The sequence below is a fragment of the Ursus maritimus genome, unplaced genomic scaffold (genome assembly GCF_017311325.1).
Source record: "Ursus maritimus isolate PB19 unplaced genomic scaffold, ASM1731132v1 scaffold_7, whole genome shotgun sequence".
Lineage (NCBI taxonomy): Eukaryota > Metazoa > Chordata > Mammalia > Carnivora > Ursidae > Ursus > Ursus maritimus.
Window position 1 is genome coordinate 26,535,305 of NW_024426885.1, and position 20,829 is coordinate 26,556,133.

The window sequence follows — 20,829 nt, forward strand, 5'->3', positions numbered from 1 at the left end:
CCCGAGCTGCAAAGAGGAGGGGGCGGGGGTAGGGGGAGCCAATCCCGGCAGCGCCAAAGGGGGGAGGCGGCGGTGACAGCCGCGGGGAGGGGGCGGGAGGAGAGAGGCGGCTTGGCTCTGGCTCCGTGCTTAGCTCCGCTCTGCCTCCGGCTCTGCGCTCACCTACTGCCCAAGCCTCCCGCTCCTGCCCCAGGACCCCCAGCGGGACCTCAGTCCATCCCAGACTCAGCCCCAGCCCAGACAGCGTGCAACGCCGCCAGGGGGCGCCGTGTGAGCGCCCTATCTTGGCCACCCGGCGCCCCCTCCCACGGCCCAGGCGGGACGGGACGGGGGCGCCGGGGGCCATGCGGGGCCAGGGCCGCAAGGAGAGTTTGTCCGATTCCCGAGACCTGGACGGATCCTATGACCAGCTCACAGGTGAGTTGGGCTCAAGGGTCGTGGGAGGGAGTGTAGATTTCATCACCCCCCCCCCCAGACTCTTAAGCCTATCTGACCCTGGCCAGGCCCTTACTCACGCTCTACCCCATTCACAGGCACCCTCCAGGCTGTTCAGGGAAGCAGGACACTGGGGTTCAAAGCCTTGGGTCCTGTGGGGGGTGGGGGAGACAGGCGGGCAGGTGGGGAGAGGCAGCAGGTGTGGGCGTGTGTGACACAAAGCTAGGAGAGTGTCTGGAGTGGGAGGTGTTACGTGCGTGAGCGCCTGTCATTCTTTGTGTGTGTCTGTGTGTGTATATGTGTGTGCGCCTCCCTCAGCTGGTTGCCATGTGCCCTAGGCTTGGTGATAGGGTGAGTGTGATTTTGTTGGCTGTGCAATTGTATGATCTTGTCAAATGTTTGAGTGAGGTTTTGTAGGACTCTGTTGTACTAATGAAGTTGTTTTGACCATGTGTCTGTGTTCTATGTGCAACTCCGTGCTTTGAGTGTGTGACTCTGTATGAAGTGACATGTGACTGTCAGAATGTGTCAGGGCTTGCCTTTATGGGAGTATGTCTCTTTGTAAGACTTTATGACTGTGACCCTCCTGGGGCAAGCATTTGTTAAAGTAGGTTGTATTGTGTTTTGTGATTGTGAGACTATGCAGATTTTATTGGCATTTCGGTGCTGATTGTGTACTTCGATGTGGCAATGTCTGCAGTGGGGTTCTGTGAGTGTCTATGACGAGTCTTAAACCCTTGCTGCCTCTCTGGTTTCCTGGTGTATAAGGGGGCCTTTCCGCACAACACTGCTTCCTTACATTTTCTACAAACAGCCCAGGTGGACCCGAGGAGGGACTCTAGTGTCAGCCCAGCCTGGCTCCCAGAAACAGCACCTGGCCCTTGTGCAGAGGCTTTGGTTAGTGTTGGGTCATCGCTTCTCCACCCCTGCCCCAAGAAAGTATTCAGAGATCATTCTTTCAACTGAAGCTCCTTTAACCCTCAGCAACCCTCTCAGAACTTCATCCAATCCTGAAGGAAAACATCCCCTCTTGCTTCCCCTCCAGACCCAGAGATAGAAGCTCTTGGTCTGGAAGGTGCCGTGTGGCCTCCCCAAACTACTTTGCTGCCCAGACGTTCTCTGTCTCCCACAATATGGAGTACATCTGGGCCCTCAAATATTCCTGGGTTTGGTAGGCAGACCCACGTGTTTGTGTGGGTGAGTGTGTCACCTTGTATACATTTCCGTGTGTGTGTGTGTGTGTGTGTGTGTGTGTGTGTGTGTGTTTTCTGTCTCATTGTGCAGCCTGCCCGGGAACTCCAACAATGAATGGGAGGAGGCAGACTGTCTCCTGTGTCTGAAACAAGTTGGGGAGGTGCAGGGAGCCCATGATCCTTGTCTGTCCTTAGAGGAGTGAGGTTAAGTCTCCAGGATGGGGAAGAGAACTAGGATCTAATGCCTTGAGAAAGTGGTTCCCCTACTCACTGACCCTGGGGAAGTCCTACTTCCTATGCTGAGACTCCCAGAAGGGAGAGCTCTTTGGCTCAAGCAGGCCCCAGATGTGCCCTAGATGTGGTTCAGACTGGGATGGAATCCAAAGGTCCAGCTCTGCTTTGACCTGTGTTCTCACCAACCCAGGATCCTTGGGAGTGTAAGGCCCCAAGGTGCTCATTAGCACCACAGTAGTCAGTGTTTGCTTTCTTCTTTAACTGATTTTCCCCTTTAGTGGAATCATCCCCTCCCCACTTGGCTATTTGAAACAGAGGCTGGTGAAGGTGGGGAAGCACTTGTATTGGAAGGTGCAGGAATGAGCTTTCTATTACTTTTGCTCTCTGGGTCTCACTTTTCTCATCTCTAAAATGGAGAATACTACGTCTTGCCTGTCTACCTCCCAAGTGAAATCAGGTCAAATGTTGACAAGTATCAAGAATGGTGTTCATCATCAGCATTCTCACTGTAGATAGCTCCACACACGACTTCAAAGTAGAAATAGCACTACCAGGAGCTCTCCTTTCAAAGGAGGGCTTATCTTACAGCAGGAGACAATTGAGGTTGGGACTCCCCCTGATAACGTGATAAGGTGCTGGGTGCCCTGAGATGCCTGAGTTGGAGCCGGAAGGGGAGTCGTTGTCCGAGGTGCTGACGAGCACTCTGGACGATGTACTGCCGTGCCTTCCTAGTTCCCAAAGTTCCTTCCCTGTGTAGGGGGGATTCCTGGGACGGACATGGGGGTGGTCTTTGGCTTCCGTCATTCTGGTCCATTAGGTTGACAGGGAGGCAGTCCTTAAGTCATAGGCATCCCGGGTATACCCCCGATTACTTTCCTCCCCCGCTCCTCCAGACTCAAAGCTGGAAGAGATTTTGGGGGGGGGGGGCGGTGGGGAGAATCTGAGCCCCACCCCGCCCCAGATCTACCCCTCTGGTCTTCCAAGCCTGACAGGGCTACTTAGAAGTGCGGCGTGGTGGGGAAAAGCATCAGTCAGTGGCAGTCCTGTCCAAGCTGGAAGCAAAGAAAGGACTGGGGACGTTGAGGAGATAGTTGGGATCCAGGTGGCCAAGGCCTGAACTCGGGTCCCTGTGCTCGTAAATATCTTTTCCCCAGTCTAGGGCGCCCCCGTGTGGTCGTAGAGCAGCCATGCTTACGGAGCTGATTCCAAACGGGGACGTCGCCTCCAAATCAAGTGGCAAAATTTGCGTGGAGTTTGCAGGCGACGCTCTCCTAAATCCTAAATGTAGGATTTTTAGCCAAAAATACAGAATCCCAGTCGGAGCAGTGGAACTATGTCTCTCCTGTAGGCTGTCCCGGCAGTTTGAAGCCGTCAGTGGGTCCTTAAAGGGTTTACTTGGGGTACTGCCCCATAGAGAGGAGTCCTGGCTGGGACTGAGGGGAGGAGAGCTTCTGCTTCATGCATTTGGCTGGCAGTCAACATATGATGGGAGAATCTGTGAACCCACTGGAGCAAGACTGAGGGACACAAAACAAAAGTTATGAGAGAAAGGGATTCGGAGCCGCCTCTTTTTTGCCACCCAACTACTCTGTCCAGCTCCTCCTCCTTCCTCTTGCTTTCTCTCCCATTGGTTTAGGAAGTATGGAAGTGTGAGAAGTTGCCATGACAACTATGTCCTCTTACCCCCTTCGCTTCTCCCTGCCAAATTGGGAGGGGGAGGTGTGCGACAGGCAGAGAAGGAAGGACTAAAGAGGGACAATAAGGAATAAGGTTCATTATCCCCTCCCCCAGCTTCTTTTTTCACAACCCGTGGGTGCCTCTTCTCCCCACGAGAAATCCAGAAACCATTCCCAAAGAAGGTTGTGAGAGAGTCCGTCCTCCCCTCCCCCACCCCCGCCCTCCACTCTAGGAACTTTGAGGATGGGTGCTTCAGATGACGGGGCCAGGGTGCGTTTTCCCCCTTGCAGCCCAGAGCAGACAGCAAGCTAAAGAAGACTCTGCTGTCCGAGATTCTGGTCCTGCGGGTCCGGCCCTCCCGCGCCGCCCACGCAGGGCCCACTCGGGTGGGGGCGGAGACTAGACCGCCCCGGGCTTTGGGGGTGGAGCTTGGCCAGTGTGCTCTCAGCAGAACCATGAACCGATGCCCCCGCAGGTGCCGGAGCCCGTTGGGGCAGGCAGCGAGATCCCTTTACCAGCTGGTGACTGGGTCGCTGTCGCCAGGTATGAGGAAGGGAGGAAGGGGCTGGACCCTTCAAAAAGTGAGTGAAGTGGGATAAGAACCTTAGAGAGGTGGGGAGGGGAAGGGACCCTCACAGAGATGGAGAGAGCATGATCCCTCAAAAGAAAGGGTTTAAAGGGCAAGCTCCCTGACAGAGTGGAGCTAGGGATAGGGTTTCTTACAGAGAAGGTAGAGGATAGGGGTCTTCAAAAAGGAAAGGATGTGGGGCATCATGGTCCCTCAAATGGTGGAGGATGAGGCAGGTCTTCTCACTAAGGATAGAGGAGGGAGCCTTAAGCAGGTGGATGTAAGGGTCGAGGCCCCTTGCAGGGATAAAAGGAGGAAGCTTGCAGCAGAACAGGGAAAAGGCACAACTCTTTACTAAATTGCTTAGTTTAATGGGATTTTAAGATGACTGGGATCAGTATCCAGAAGGAAAAAATCCTGAGGTGGGACAAGACCGACATAAAGTCACCTAGTAAGTTCATGAATGACGGGATGAATAGATTTGTGTGGCATAAGGATTGTATGTCACCATTTCGTCTATCTCTGGGAGTCTGTACGAACAGGGTTATGCTTCACTCAGGTTGTGATCACTGGGTCTGTGCATCCTTGGGGTTTCATATCTTCGGGATTCTGTGACACTGAAACTGCATGTGCCTGGGGTTCTATGCTTTAGAGTTGGGTTGAGGGTTCCTGAGTCACACTAAGTGAGTTGTATAGTCTTCACAAGATTGTACCTTGGTGTGGCATGTGTGGAATTTATGACATGCGGATTGTGGATATCATACCATGGTACTGCTGAGATTTACACACACCTCCACTTGGGTTTCCTTAGGGCTACCTAGCCACGGCCCACAGAACCTAGCATCACCTCCCCACCTGGCCCGGAGAAACCAGAACAACCTAGCCCCATGGCAGTCTGGGATCTGTAGTTCTCTGACTCTCTCCATCTCTGGCTCTGGTATCCTCTTGAGCCTCTGGAGGCCTATCCTTGCCATGTTTTCCCCAGAAGGGGAGATGGGGCTGAGCCAGAGCCATGCTTGGCAGTCTCTTGGGGGAGCATGCGTCCCTCAAGCCCCCTGCTTGGACCTGTCTCCAGTGACAGATGGCTGGAGCCTGGCAGGGCCAGCTCTCAATCATAGCAGGAATGACTTCCAGGCCCCAAAATAGCCCCAAAGTGTAGGGAGTTCATTAATCACCTAATGCAGCTGGGGGGTGCTCTGTCTTCTGGCCTGGCTGGGAATGGAGTGGGGCTGGGGGACTGAGAGAAGAGCTCTAGGGTCTTCACTGGCTGGGTTCTTCACTGGGGGGTCAAGGACAGATGATAGTGGTACAGCTATATAGGGTGGGTCCCCTCATCAGGCAGTATTATTCTGGGTTTGAACTGTGAGAGATAAACGACTAAATGTTAGGAGTATATCTGCAGTGAAATTTGAGGGACCTAAGGAGGGCCCACCTAATGCTTCAAGATAGCATTCCCTTGAGCCCTCACTCTGCCTGAAGTGCTTCCATTAAGATTTCACTCCCTTGGATGAAGAGCTAAGTGAGACAGGGATGCTTAGGGAGGACAGATCTGGGCAAGTTTCTCTTTGGGCCCTGGGACTTGAAAGGTCTCTGAGTGGGGAGACAGGAGAGTCTGGAAAACAACTCACTCTTTCACTTACAGACCTTCCCACCAGAGGCCTGGTTGAGTCCCTGTGAGGCTGGGTCAGGGTCTCTGAAGGTTGAGGGTGGGGGTAAGAGACAAAAGAGGATCGTCCAGGGACAGGGCAACAGACTGCAAAGTTGTCAGTCTCTCCATCTGTGAATCAGCAGCAGAGACCCAGAAGATGTGACTGTGCTGCCTCTTTCATTCCAGATAGTCTGGCTTGACATTCAAGGCTCCATGGAATCTGAGCCATTTTGGTCTTATCACTTATGGCTCCCCCAACACAAACTAAGCTACCGTCATCCAAGGTTCCTTGACACCCCCACACATTGGAAGGACAGGCTGGCAGATCTTTGGTCCTGGTTTAAGTCTTGATCCATTCTTCATCATCTGTGCTGTCTTGGGAAAATCACTTCCCTGAGCCTCAATTCTTTCATCTGCAAAATGGGTATACTACTACTCACTCTGACCATGTCAGCTGTAAACACAGGATTAATAGACCCTACCTGTCAGGTTTATTATGAAGACTAAGTGAGATAATATATGTAAAGTGTCCAGGACACAAAATGTGCTCAATAAATGTAGATCCCTTTGTTAAGGTAGACTGTTGACATTTAGCCATCTTTTAAGAACGAGCTCAAAAAATACCCTCTCCAAGGTTTTCCTGGCCTCCAAGTTAGAGACCTTTAACAGTTAAACGAGCTTTCATAGCTCATTTCATGGCCTGCCTAGAACAGTTCCTACCACATAGTAGGCACATAACAAATATTTTTTGAATGAATAGGAGCCTTATAGTTCTTTCAGTGGGCTGTCTCTCCCTACCCAGTGGAAGCCAGAACCCTGTTTTGTTCACCTTTGTTCCACAAGCACCAGATCAGAGCCTGGCATTCAATGTATATAAGTCCAATTTTTTTTTTTAGTTTTTTTTTTAATTTATTTATTCGACAGAGATAGAGACAGCCAGTGAGAGAGGGAACACAAGCAGGGGGAGTGGGAGAGGAAGAAGCAGGCTCCCAGCGGAGGAGCCTGATGTGGGGCTCGATCCCACAACGCCGGGATCACGCCCTGAGCCGAAGGCAGACGCTTAACCGCTGTGCCACCCAGGCGCCCCTATAAGTCCAATTTTTAAACATCTTTGCCCTTTAGGAGCTTGGAATCTAGTTGAGAAAACAGGACTGATTCAGAAAGATCTAGGTTCAAATATGCATCCTTTCATCTTAGCTAGGTGACCTCAAGCAAGGCTCTGTTTATCTCTATGGACCTCGTTTACCTCATCAGTGAAATGGGCACGATACTATTCACTCTACCTCTTCGTAGGGTTGTCTTCGTAGGGTTGTCATGAGAAGCCATCAAGATAACAATGTTTGTGGAATTGCTTTGTTAATTAAGAGTTATAGAAATGTAAGGGGGGGAGATGTTATGTTATTAATAATGGTAACAAACACTTCACAGTTACTCTGTGCCAGGAGTTATTCTAACAGCTTTCCATGTATTAATTCATTTATGCCTCCCAGCAACCAAATGAGGTGGGAAACAGGAGCACACAGAGGTTAAGAACTTGCCCAGTTAATTGCAACTGACAAAACCAGGATTTGAACCCAGGGAATCTGGCACTCTGGCCCACACTATTCCCTACCATGCTATGCTTCCTCCTTTTACTATTCACACTTAATAATATTACAGAATTAGGTGCTAAGTTTTGAAGGCCCAGCATTGAGTTCACTAGAAATTCAGGTCACTGGGAGCCTGCTGAGGGCTGGAGGTCCTGTTGGTGAGAACTGCAGAACAGAAGGAGATCAGAAAGGAGGGCATTCGTAGCAGGAGCAAAGGCACAGAGATAGCACTGAGTTTGATGTGTTTGGGGGACAGTGAGGAGGCCAAAGTGGCTGGAAAGAAAGGAATCTGATGAGGGTAGGGGGAATTAAATGCCAGGTGTGGAATTTGGACAGTGAAAGGGAGATATTTGCTGGTTTCATCTGTAAATCTGTAATCTCTAAGGAGTGAGAAACCAAAAGCAGTCCCTAGGTTGACTTCTTCCTGGAGGAGGGGTAGACGGGCAAGCAGATGACCAAGCCAGCCTGTGGCATACCCTTCTTCCCATCCTTTCCACACTTTCCACTGATATTGTGGGGTGAGGGATTAGGGAAGGGGTGAAATAAGGTATGAGATGGACTCCTGACCCCCAGTGGTGGCCAGGTAGAACTGCAGATCAATTTCAAATGAAGTTGTAGGACAGCCCCACCCGGACCTTCACCCAACTGCAGCTGAGACACATTCATCCCAGAGCTGGACGAGGGGGAGGGCTCCCTCTGGGGTCAGTCCCCCTAACCTGGGCCTCCTGAGTGGGCAAGCTGTCTAAGAAGGGAGCCAGTGTAGTGCGATGGTTTAGAGCACAGGCTCAGGGTCAAACTGGGTTAAAACTGAGGCTCTGACTCTTACTAATCTTGGTGATTGATTTTCTTAACTTCCTTTTGCCTTAGTTTTACCACAAGTCATGTGGGGATAATGGCACTTCCTTCATAGGTTTGTTGTGAAAATTAAATGTGATAATGTCTAGGGGCACCTGGATGGCTCAGTTGGAAGAACCTGTGACTCTTGGTCTCGGGGTTGTAGGTTTGAGCCCCGAGTTGGGTGTAGAGATTACTTAAAAAATAAAATCTTAAAAGAATTGTGATAGGAGGGCACTTGATATAATGAACATTGGGTGTTACATGCGACGGATGAATCACTAAATTCTACCCCTGAAGCTAATAATGCACTGTATGTTAACTAAATTGAATTTAAATTTAAAAAATTTTAAAATATGATCATGTCTGTAAGCACATAGCGTGTTATCTAGCACATAGTGAGTGCTCAATCAATGTTCCCCAGCTGTGGCAGTAGCTCAGAGGCTCTTGTGTTCTGGCTCACTGGTGCTGCAGGCCTCTCCCCACCCCTACAAACATGCACACCCTCAGGAGGTGTGCGCGCGGGCACACACACACACACAGAGCTGCTGCCCCCCCCCCCCACCGAGAAGGAGCAGGAAAGATGGGGGACAGGCTCCAAGAATGCTCCAGGGGGTGAGGGTAGGTGGTTTCTTTGGAGGGTTCAGATTTCCCTCCTACTCTGGGCTTCTCCATCAGTTCAGTAACAATTTGGCAGATCCTGGGTGAGAGGAAGGGAGCTCTCTCTCTTCTCTCCCAAAGGATTTGAATCTTTGGGACCCAAAGGTAACCATAATAAGTTCCCTCCCCAGGGGGTCATGATAAGGCTAAGCAGCCTTTTTCCTGCCCAGGCTATTGGACCTAATCCTCCTTCCCTTGGGCCTCAGTTTCCCTGTCTGTGGCTTGTGGAAAGAGGTGCTTCCCGCCTCACAGTCTCCATGGCAACCACGATCGATGTTGGTAGTGTCCTCCTGACTGGAGAGGTCACTGCCTTCTCCCCGCTTATATTCTCCGTACAGCTCCACGCAGATACAATTACACAATCAATGTAGACCCATACTCCTAATTATAGGACACATCTATACTATCAGTCTTCAGACCTAGACCCTACAGCCCTGCTAAACACATACACCTGACACCCCGTACACACTCAGAAATACTCCAGTGCACTCACACACATATCATGGACACCCAGGTCACTTACCCATATATATAAGACACACACCTAATAGACACAGACACAATCATGTGTAAACCACACACACACAGACACACATAAGAGGAGAAACACATCATCGCCATACAGTCAGACACAGGAATACACACAAGAAAACACCTAGACACTTATATTCTGACACATACATCTATTACTTATACTTGTGTAGCTCGTAGTTTCCCTTATACACACACATACACACATACACACACATACACTGCCCTTCCCTGCCCTCTCCCTAAGCATAGCTCCTCCCTCTGCCCCCCCCTTTGGCACAGAAGCCACAAGGTGTCCGGGGGAAGCTGTCCTCAGGGACAGAGGCGGGTCACTGCCTTCCTCCCCTGGCCTGGCCTGTTCTGGCCCATATCCTTCTCGCCAAAGGCTCCTGAGGAGATGCCAGTCCGTAGGCTGAAGTGGCCCCGTGAAGAGGAAGAGGCTGTGGCTGGGAGGCGTGTGGGGCAGAGGCGGGGTGAGGGGGCGGGAGAGGGAGGAGATCCTGGGAGGGAGATGGGGAGGGAGGCTGCAGGCGGTCCTACTCGGGCTGGGGAGCCTGAGGGGGAGGTGGTGTGAGGAGGGCAGCCAGTGTGTCCGAGCCTCAGCTGGTGGGGGCCATGCCCCAGGCCCACCATGAACCTGGAAGGGCTGGAGATGGTTGCTGTGCTTGTGGTCCTCGCTCTGTTTGTCAAGGTCCTGGAGCAGTTTGGCCTTTTTGAGCCAGTCTCCTTGGAAGGTAACCCAGGTGTCTGGCTGTGTCTGGGCTGCTGACTGGAGGAACAGCCTCCCGCAGCGCTGGGGAGGGGGTCACTGTGCTTTTATGACTGGGGGCAGGGTAAGCATGTTAGTGATGGGGTAGGGCTTCTGGGGGAGGTGAGGAGGGATGCTTGGGGAACAGAACATCTGAGAGAGGTAAAGAGGGAAATTCAAGGAGTGTGTCTGGGGGAGGGGCTTCTGGGGGAGGTGAGGAGGGAATCTGGGGGCTGGGTGTCTGAGGGAGCGGAAGAGAGAGAGGGCCAGGGGCCAGGGTGTTTTGGGGGGGTGATGAGAGGCACAGCATGGGAGGACTTGGGGTATGGAGATGAGGGGAATCTATCGGGGACATGAGGAGAGGTCTGGAAACAGGGCTATCAGGAGTAGAGGAAGGAGGTTCCAGGGATTCTGAGATACCACCAGACTTCTGGGGAGTCCCTTTGGGGCCAGGGACCCACAATGGCTCTGAAGACGTGTGTGACTCTCCACATCTCCATCCTTGCAGGTGTAGGTTACAGAGTGTGCACGGACTCTGTGTGAGAGATACAGGGGGTGTGAGCATGTGTTCGTCTGCGTGAAAAAGGACAAAGTGTGTGAGTGTGTGAGCCTTTGTGTGTGGCAGGGATGTGATTTTATGTGTCAGAGGGACAGGGTATGTGACTTTGTGAGATGGTGACTGTGACTGTGCCTGAGGGAGACAGGTTGTGTGGCTGAGCCCCTTTGGGTACTGGATTATGTGTATGGCTGTTCCCAGAGTTCCCTGAGGAAATACCAGCTCCAAACTCAAGACTTGGGATGGGGGTGGGTTCGGGGGGACAGGAGTGGAAACACTGTGAATGAGACATTTTTAGATGAGCTCTGGCAGGAGGGTGAGGGGTAGAATAGATCAGGGACCTTGCTTCCCAGGCCCCCTTGCCCTCCATTTTGCCTCAGGCTCTCCAGGGCCTGGGCATTGGGAATGAGAAATCAGTTCTCCACATCACCCCAACGTCTAGTGGAGAGAGTGATACTGGAGGTAGAGAGGGGAGCATGTTCTTCCTCCTGAGAGATCTGGCCTCTCCCTCCTCTTCACACCAAGAACTGCGCAGCTCCACAGCACAGCTATTCTCCAGTTCCACCAGGGACAGGAAAATAGGCAAGACCCATGATAGGAGGGCTATAGGGTAGACACTGGGGAGAACTGAAAAGATGTGAAGGGAGCTGGAGACAAGAGGAAGGGCCAATGAATTGCCTGCTCTAGCAGTAAGAGCAGGAAACTCCCAACTCACCTTCCATCCTCTGCTGCATTTATCAGAGTGGGGTGGGGAGCAAGGGCTGGTCCTAGATGAACTGGGGTTCATCTAATCCTGAAAAGATGAAGTCAGTTTGGCTCTGATGTGCCATGCCCTTTAGACTGTTTGGTGGGAAGAGGGGTCATCCAGGAAACCCAGGTGTTCTGTAGGCTGAAGGCAGCTCTTCCCTTCCCACCTTTCAGGGGAGCCTAGAGGAGACGGAGTCCTGGGAGCAGGGAGGGGACCAGGGAAGGGGGGGGAAGTGTGAAGATCAGGCGCGCAATCCGGCTTCGGGAAACCAGAGTCGGGGCTAATGGAGCCCTGGGCTGGGGGCCAGGCCGCCATCGATCCCCCACTCGGCCATGGTCTCCCTCCTACCTCTCCATAGCTCTGCGGGGGGAGGGGAAGAGAGGACGTATTGGAGGGGGAGGCGTTGACTTTAAGCAGTTACCGCCAGGGAGCAGGGCTAGATCCTGAAGGGTGGAGCCTGGTTTTGGGGGGCGGGGCTTGCGTGGGAGTTGGGATGCCCTAGTAACCTACAACCCAAGGAAGTTGGGCCCCTTCAGAAATGGACTGAGAGCAACTTCGGGCAGTGTGCTAAGGCCCCTGTGGACTCTGGTCCTGGAGTCTGGAGGCGGGTGCTGCCGGACACAGGCACACCAACGCAGAACCCTCCCTGGGATGCAATTAGAGCTGTAGGACACGGGGGTCTAAATAAGGGGAAGTGAGGGTAACTGTGGTCAGTGGCTCTGGGTGGCCCCACATTACAAAAAATACTCATCTCCAAAGTCTGTTATTGCTTCAAAGTTTGCTATCATGTTACCTTCAAAGACATGGGAGGGGACACACTTTTAGGGTGGGTGAGTTAGCCGATGAGGAACTTTGTTCCACTGGCAGGGAGATTCTGGGTGCCCTAGGATGAGGGGAAAGGTTGGCAGAACAAACATGGGTTCTGTTGGTGATGTGCTATCTTAGGTATCTGGGTGCCATGGGCACCTAAGTCACAATATGATATGGGTATGTGTCGTGGTGACCTTGTTATAGGGTCACAGTGTATTCTAGTGTCCTTAACACACCGTGTCATGATGTCCCATGTGTTTCTGTGTGGTTTGATCACGCCGCATGTAAGATGGCCTGTGTGGGTCCTCATATGTACGTGTCGTTTTTCTTAGGCCACATTTGTATATGTTTGTATTAAGGAATACTGTGTCAAAGTGTGTGTGTACCTGTGCGCGTGTGCATGGGTTGGGGCCTGCTTAATTAGGCCATTGGGTTTGAGTGAGTTGCTGGGTATCAAGCTGTCCCTGTATGGCATCCATCACTGTGATTTATCATTCTGTGTGTCACTATACGCGCCTGTCACTGTGTGTGTGTGTGAGAGAGAGAGACAGAGGTGTTCCTACCCAGGCAGTTCTTGGGTTGGAAGTCACCCTCAGGTCCAGCTAAAGCACTGGAGCTGAGGGCACTGGGTCAGCAGGCACCGAGGCCAGTGCCACCTCCCCTTGGTGGCCTCATTGTCCCCAACTGTGTCCCATTATCCAAGATGCCTGAGTGGACTTTCTATGCCTGTGAAACCCACTGGGCTTCCCTAACCCAGCCCAGCTACTCTCACCATTCTCCTCCAGTCCCCTCACAACACCCCTTCCCCTCAGGGTTGATTTGTGACAGTGGGGAGGGGAACGGAGGGATAGTGGAGGTTAATGTGCCTTCCTGGGGTCTTCTCTCTTCCCAGGCCACCCTCCAGGGCCCACTAAAAAAGCGCTGAAGCAGCGGTTCCTCAAGCTGCTGCCTTGCTGCGGGCCCCAGGCCCTGCCCTCAGTCAGTGAAAGCAAGTGCCTCTCCTGTGCTTCCGGGGGCGGGGCCCGTATGTGTCGGGGTGTGACCAGTGTGACAGAAGCAGGCCTGCGTGTGTGTGCGCGCGTGTGCGTGTGTGGGCGTGACCGGCGGGGGGGGGGAGTGGGCGCTGGTAGGTCCAAGTGTGGGGAGGGCCTGGCTGCAGTGCCAGGAGCCAGCGGAACGTGCGGGCGGGGCCAGTTTGGGGGCGGGGCCCAAGTGTCTGTGGGCGTCACCGGTCAGCAAAATTAGTGAGCCCCGGGTGTTTGGGCGTGGCCAGTGTGGCAGGGCTGAGGCCTGAGACGGTGAGTATGGCCAGTTGTGGCCCGGCGCGACCAGACTGCTGTGAGGTCTGTGCGGGGCTTAGTGTCTGCGACTGTGGCCGCCCGCCGTACCCGGGGCATGTTTTGGGCCTCCAGATGCATGTCGCCCCTGCCCTGACTGGATGGATGCAGGTGCAGAGGATGGAGCCTGCCTTCCTCCAGATGCCAGGACACTTGGGTTTTCTAGTCCCAGCCGGTCCCAAGTGGAGTGGCCTCACTTTGTCACCAGGCCTGTTTCCTCAGTTGGGCCTTGCCCACCCCATAGGATCATACTGAATTTTGCAAGCCACAGAGACCCATTTTGTGGTTATTTGAGAGTGTCATTGTGTCTGATTCCACTGGGTCCCACATGGGGGTAGATTCAGGAAAATGACAGACGTGAGTCCCACAAGCATGTGTGCGTGGGGTCTGTTTCGTGTGTGTCTGTGCTCGTTCATTATGTGTGCCTCTGCGCGCGGGGCTGGGATGTGTGCGTTGTAACACGCAGGTCTGTGAGATTTGCTGTTGAGTGTAAGGGGCGAGGTGTGTGTCTGCAGTTGGCCGGGTCTTCCACTTTCTCGGTGACAGTTCGCTCCCTTCAGCATTAGCAGTCCCAGCTTCCCTCCGCCCCCACAGACCCCGCCCGCTGGACCCAGGTGACTTACTGTCCTGGTGGGGGCGGGGGCGGGGGCCTCCCGAAGCGTGGGGTGGGGGCACTTGCCTGGGGACTGGATGTCGGGAGCTGGGGCAGGACTGAGATGGGGCCAGGGATGAAACGTTAGCTAAGGTTTACTGGGAGCAGGGTAGGGGTGGGTCTGGATGGGCTTGGCTGGAGCTGGGCGGGGCATGGCATGGCTCGAGCATGGCTGGGATAGGCGGGGATTGGCTGGAGGGAAGGATCTGGGCGGGGCAAGTGTGGGTCTGGGCGGATATGAGTGGGTCAGAGCCTGGACCCTCAGATACTTCCTCTTGAATCCATTTTTTCTACTCCTCCCTTTCTGAGATGAAGATGGGGCTGGGGGCCCTTCCCCTTCAACCAGGGGAGAAGGGCCCAGGGGCAAGCGATGAGTCGGACCCCTGGCTCTGGGACCAGGCCTGCCCATGGGCCCGGCCAACTGATAGACCTGGAAGCTGACCAGCATCTTCTCCTTGCTTTGATATCCTCAGACCGGGGTCCAGGGAACTGGCAGGCTGGTCTCTGGTGTTGGAGGTGGGGAGGATGGGTGGGTCGGTGGTTTTGAAGAGGGTTCGTGGAGGCCGGGCCTGAGGCGCGGCTGTCCCCCTCCCCCCACACTGCCCCACCTGCAGACAGCGTGGAGGATGAATTCGAACTGTCCACGGTGTGTCACCGGCCAGAGGGTCTGGAGCAGCTGCAGGAGCAAACCAAGTTCACGCGCAAGGAATTGCAGGTCCTGTACCGGGGCTTCAAGAATGTGAGTGCAAAGCAAGGCCAAACTGGGTGAGGGGAGGGGCCTATCCAGGACTTCTAAGATTGGCCTGGATGCTTTAGGAACGTGAAAGGGAAGGGGAGGGGGTTTGTTTCTGCCCTCAGTCTGGTTTCTAACTCTCCCCCCACCTCCCAGGAATGTCCCAGCGGAATTGTCAATGAGGAGAACTTCAAGCAGATTTACTCTCAGTTCTTTCCTCAAGGAGGTGAGGGGACAAGGCCTGAGAGGAAGCAGCTGTCCACTCTAGGCTGAGTTGGGGAAGGGGTTCTGGAGGGGCTGGGAATGCCAAGTGATAAGAGGGGTTTGGGGAACTCCATAGAAGTAGGAAGTCCTCTCCTGTCTGAAAGCCAAACTTATCCACGCTTATCCTACAGACTCCAGCACATATGCCACTTTTCTCTTCAATGCCTTTGACACCAACCATGACGGCTCGGTCAGTTTTGAGGTGAGCTGGAGGAAGTGGGTTAAAGAGGCCTGTTTCTTGGGGCTTCAGGGCCAGGATTCACAGGCCAAACCCATATTGGTGATTGGGTAAAGGGTATCTGAAAATATAGTTCCCCCTGTCTCCTTCCCAGGACTTTGTGGCTGGTTTGTCGGTGATTCTTCGGGGAACCATAGACGACAGACTAAACTGGGCCTTCAACTTGTATGACCTCAACAAGGATGGCTGCATCACCAAGGAGGTGTGGGGCAACTAAAGAGTTGGAGAGTTTTTTATGTGTCGGGGAGGTGCAAAGGGCCCTAAGGAGGAAAATGTGACCCACGCTTGCTTCACCAGCAAGGGGTGAGGTCTGCCCTAGGCTCTAGGCCTCCTGATTTGGAGGCTGGGGGCTCTGAGGAAGAATCCTTTTCTCTCTTGGCCTAACAGGAAATGCTTGATATCATGAAATCCATCTATGACATGATGGGCAAGTATACATATCCTGCACTCCGAGAGGAGGCCCCAAGGGAGCACGTGGAGAGCTTCTTCCAGGTGCCTGGGACTGGGTAGGCTGGAGGGTCCTAGAGTGAAGGGAAGGAGGCAAGGTCCTGGCAGGGAACTTACCTGAGTTCTGCCTGCCTCTCTCCTGTCATCCCTCCTCTTCTCTCTACCTGACTACCTTTTTGCAGAAGATGGACAGGAACAAGGATGGAGTGGTGACCATTGAGGAATTCATTGAGTCTTGCCAAAAGGTACAGGCCCCTGCCCTCCACATTTCTATGATCTGGACTCAGGGTCCAATTCAGTGATGTAGGAGAAAGCTCCTTTGGGCCGAGTATCATCTCCCTAACTTGTCCACACTCCCGAGTCCTGTTCTTTTACAACTCGGGGAGGACTGTCCTTCCCTACTTCAGATCTCTCTGGGTGTCTCCTTCCTTCCTGCCTCTCTCTGTCTCTGAATGTCCCCATTTCAGGTGAATGTCCCTCTCTGTGTCCCTGATAAGCTTTTTTTTATTTCTCTCTCTCTCCAATCTGCCTCTCCCACACCATGGCTACAGGACGAGAACATCATGAGGTCCATGCAGCTCTTTGACAATGTCATCTAGCTCCCCAGGAAAGGGGGTCAGTTGTCCTGGGGGGACCATATTCTAGCCCTAGTCCAGGTGGAACTCACCCTTCTCTTCCCAGGTCTGTCCTCATCCTCGCCCAGCCCTGGAGGCTGTAGGAATCTAAGAGCCTGGGGATTCAGTGGTCCAGACTGTTGGAGCTAAAGGGGCCAGGGCGTGGGCAGAGTGTATCTGTGGGGTGTTCCCAACTCCCAACAGCTCCCACCCCCTTCCTGCCTGACACTCAGTGCTGAGGGTACCCCTGCTATAGAAAATAAATGGTTCTCCACCTTCCATCCCCACTCTAGAAACTATGACACTAGACAAAATGTCTCCTGCTATGGTGCTTTCCCTATCCCTGATCTCATATCCATTTCCTCTAAGATTTCCTTCTCAGAGAGTCTGCTCTATCCATGGCACTGACTGGCCTTTCAGACTTTTGAGAGCCTTGTAGGAGGGGGACAAGAATGTAGAAGGAGAAATCTTAGGCCTGAGCCAGGTGGTTAGGTCATAGGTGGCTGGGGTAGAGTGTAGAAAGGCCTGGAGATTGTCAGTGACAGCTCTGACACTCTGAGCCCTATAGGTCTGCCACCCCAGGTTATCAGAATATGAGTTCCAGGCCCTTCAGAAGACACTGTCTCCTTGGAAATGCCGCAGAAATTTCCATACTCTCCTCAGTATTCCAGGAGAGCCTGGGATCCTAATGTCTGGCTCATGCCTGGAATTTCTTCCTCTCCTTCCTTCCTGTTTGTGTGGGTGGTGGCAACAGTAGTGGGAGATGTCCCAGTTGATACCTGCCAAAGTTTCAGTCTACCCCTCTCCGATTGCTACAACTTAAGTTTTCATTTGCCATTTCTTCTAGACTTGGGGGCATGGAGTGAGTCAGGGACCATCCAGTGGATGCCTTAAAAGAAAGGGGAAGGAGGCATAGCATCTGAACCCAGTGAGGAGGCATGCACTAGAATCTTTGATCTACCCAGGCTCTATTCCAACCCCCCACATAGCCTCCTCAGTTCCTACTTAGGGTCTCCTCTTGCTCTATTCAGTCTACCCAGGGATGCCCCTGTACACACCTAGAAGGCGGGGACCGCTCTTGCCATGCTGCCGCCCTTTAATGTACCTGCTCGTTCCATTTAGCTCACCCTCCCACTCAGTCAGGATCTGAGGGGAAGGGCCCTGAGGGAGCCCCCTTTCCCATCAGAACACTGTTGACTGCTTTGCATTTTTGGCTCCTCTGTATATTTTGTAAAGTAAAAAAATACACCAATCCAATAAAACACAATGGCTATGCACAGGCTGCTGTCTCTGCCTTTTTGTCCCTCCTACTGCACACATACCTCACCACACTAATTCCCGCACCTGTAGCCTCTTAGATTCCAAAGAAAGTGCCTCTCTTTCCATAGCTTAGCCAACCCTTGGCAGGAGATTGAGACACAGGTTTTGGAAGGGTTGGAAACCTACCTGACCTCAGAGAGGTCCCCATGTGAATCTCTCTCCCACATCCTTAGAGGAGACAAGAGACAGGGTATTAATAACCCAAAGATTATGCCAAACCAGCTGTCTTTGGCTAAACATTCTTACAAGCTAAATCAAGAATTTCTAATTTACAGACATCTTAGTTAACCTCAAAGTGCTTTCTTTGGAGGGGGGATTCCCTTTAGTTTCTAAAGAAAGTTCCTTTGTATAAACATCCCAAGCTTGCCTCCAATATGGACATAGTTTGTGTCTATATTCCAGCCAAGAATGATGAGGGATTGGATGGGGTGGACCCAGGCACCACGGAGCAAGTGACACAAAGGGTAATAGAGAATTCCTGTGTGGAATGGCTGCCTTTCTTTGTTCTGTTTCTGAAGAGGGACCACCAGTGGTAGGTTCCTCCCATCCTTTCTCTCGGGCACCATTATGTGGTGACTAAGCTTCACCATCCACAGAAGGGGGATCAGTTCTTCTCTTCCATCATCGTACACATTGACAAGGTCAACGGAGGAGTATGGTGTCCAAGGAAGAAAAACTTACTTCCAGAATCCATCATTTTGTCATCTGTGTTTCCTGCTCACTTTATCACACAACCATCTGCTCCATAGGTCCTTGGATTTCTTTGGGTCACAGCCCCTCTGAAGGATCTGATGGAAGTTGTGGGCCTGCTGTCCAGAAGAAAAAAAAATGCACACCTTTTCATATATTTTTATATCCCTGAAGCCCGGCCATGGACCTGAAGTTAAGAACCTGTGGTCTAGTCTTTCTCTCAGCCTTCCATTGTACAGAAAAGGAAATAGGCCCAGAGAGAGGAGAGGACCTGCTCAAGGTCACCTAGTGAGTTTATAGGAAGATTGAGACCAGACCCAGTCTCCCAAGTCTCTGTCCAGGGTTGCCTTGAGGCATAGTAAAGATTCGTGAGTGAAAGATGGATGCTGTGCATATCACGCATAGTCTAAACAAGTTGACACTGTGACAGGCTCTCATGGTGCCCTATACTTTTCCTTTGTGGCATGTCTCCATTTGTTACTATATATTTATTTGAGTGATTGTCTTCTTTGATATACTATAAGCTCCTGAGGGCTCCTTGAGGGCCTGGACTAGGTTTCCTGCCCCCACCCCCATCCTATCCTTGAGGCCTAGCATATAATAGCTATTCAATAATTGTATGAATAATTGTATGATTGGATGAATGAGCGTGGTGAGTGTGTGTATGTATGTCAGGTATGGAGACGGTCTCTATGGTTTAGGGTAGATTCAAGTTTAAGGGAAGTTGAAGTCTGAGGCCGAGTGAGGTAAGAAGTGTCCCAGAGCCAGGGCACACAAATAGGATCAAGGAAAAAACACCAGGTTGGCATTCTGACAATTTTTTTCTGGCCACTAGTTGGATTCTGAGTGTTGTCAACTGCTCCATCTCAAAACACTCCTTTCATGCCCTCTGGTATTTTGTACTCTCCTGGTTTTCCTCTTACCTTTCTGGCCATGGCTTCTCAGCACCCTCTTGGAGACTCATCCTTTTCAACTGGAATTCTAAACGTTGAGCCCCATAGCTCAGACCTGAGTCTCTTCTCCGAACCACATCCAGTCCCATGGCTTTAAACACCATCTATATGCAGAGGATTCCTAAATTTATATCCCCAGAATTCTCCTCTGAGCTTCAAAACCCATATATCCAATTTCCTATTTGACATATTCATGTGGACCTGTAACGGTCAAACTTACCATGTTAATTTTTTTAAAAAGATTTTTATTTATTTGACAGAGCACAAGCAGGGGGGAGCAGCAGGCAGAGGGAGAGGGAGAAGCAGGCTCCCCACTGAGCAAGGAGCTGGACTCAGGGCTTGATCCCAGCGCCCTGGGATCATGATCTGAGCTGAAGGCAGACGCTTAACCGACTGAGCCACTCAGGCACCCCATTTTTAAAATTTTTTAAAAGATTTTTGTTTATTTATTTGACACAGAGAGAAACTTAACATGCTCAAAATGGAGCTTTGATTCATGCTTTTTCAGTCTTCCCATCTGAATAAATGACACCGTCTACCTACTTCCTCAGGTGAAAATTTAGTAGTCTTCATTTCTTCCTCTCCCTCCACTCCTTTATTATTATTATTATTTATTTTTTTTATTTTTTAAGTAATCTCTATGCCCAACATCGGGCTCGAACTCATGATTCCCAGGCTCTACCAACTGAGCCAGGTAGGCATCCCCTCCCTCTACTCCTTTGATCAATCACAATTCCACCACCAAAGTTGCGCTGCCTTTCTCTGTCTCCACTGGTCTTCCCTAGGCCAAGCCATTATCATGGCTCACTCACAGATTACTACTTATTTTTCCACCTGAAGTAGCCCTTCCTTGCTGTGGTTACTCTTTATCACATTACTTGATTTCCTCCCTTCATGGCACTTATTACAAAATGAGACCCTGTGTATGTACTGATTTATTATTGTATGTTTCTCTAACCAGAAGTTAAACTCTGTGAGTGCAGGGCCCTATCTCATTGATTCCACAAGTATTTATCGTAGATCTACCAAGCTCTGGTTCCTGTTGGAGGTACAAGGGACTAGAGGTGTGGTTTGGAGAGAGAGTGTGTGTAGCAGGAACTTCCCTTCAAGTTTGAAAAGTGCAGATATGGAAAGTGGATCTTGCCTAGGCCATGGACCCAACAGTCTGGACAATAGATGAAATAGTGGCTGCTGACTTGCTAGCAGTTGCCAAGTGTGAGGCAAAGATGAAAGTGTCATGAGACTAGAGGCTATCAGGTGGAATGATAACCCCAAATCCTCCAAGGGACCACAATATCCACTGAAGCTGCTTATGGTCTCCAACTGGCATTACAAGAGGTCCCCTAAGAA

General features: G+C 51.8%; 1 protein-coding gene across 5 annotated transcripts; it reads left to right on the forward strand.

The window, feature by feature from the left end:
• Positions 1–329: 329 nt before the first annotated feature.
• KCNIP2 (potassium voltage-gated channel interacting protein 2) lies at positions 330–17,793 on the forward strand. 5 transcript variants are annotated; one of them, XM_040624654.1, is made up of 10 exons: positions 330–417; positions 13,124–13,219; positions 14,129–14,182; positions 14,835–14,959; positions 15,110–15,179; positions 15,349–15,419; positions 15,550–15,657; positions 15,843–15,947; positions 16,085–16,147; positions 16,454–17,793. In XM_040624654.1, exons 1-10 carry the CDS (start codon positions 345–347, stop codon positions 16,499–16,501), a joined length of 813 nt encoding a protein of 270 aa, XP_040480588.1. In that variant the 5' UTR covers positions 330–344; the 3' UTR covers positions 16,502–17,793. The 5 variants fall into 5 exon arrangements, with proteins under 5 accessions (XP_040480588.1, XP_040480589.1, XP_040480587.1 ...); XM_040624655.1 differs by having other exon boundaries at positions 16,584–17,793; XM_040624653.1 differs by having other exon boundaries at positions 17,364–17,793.
• Positions 17,794–20,829: the final 3,036 nt, after the last annotated feature.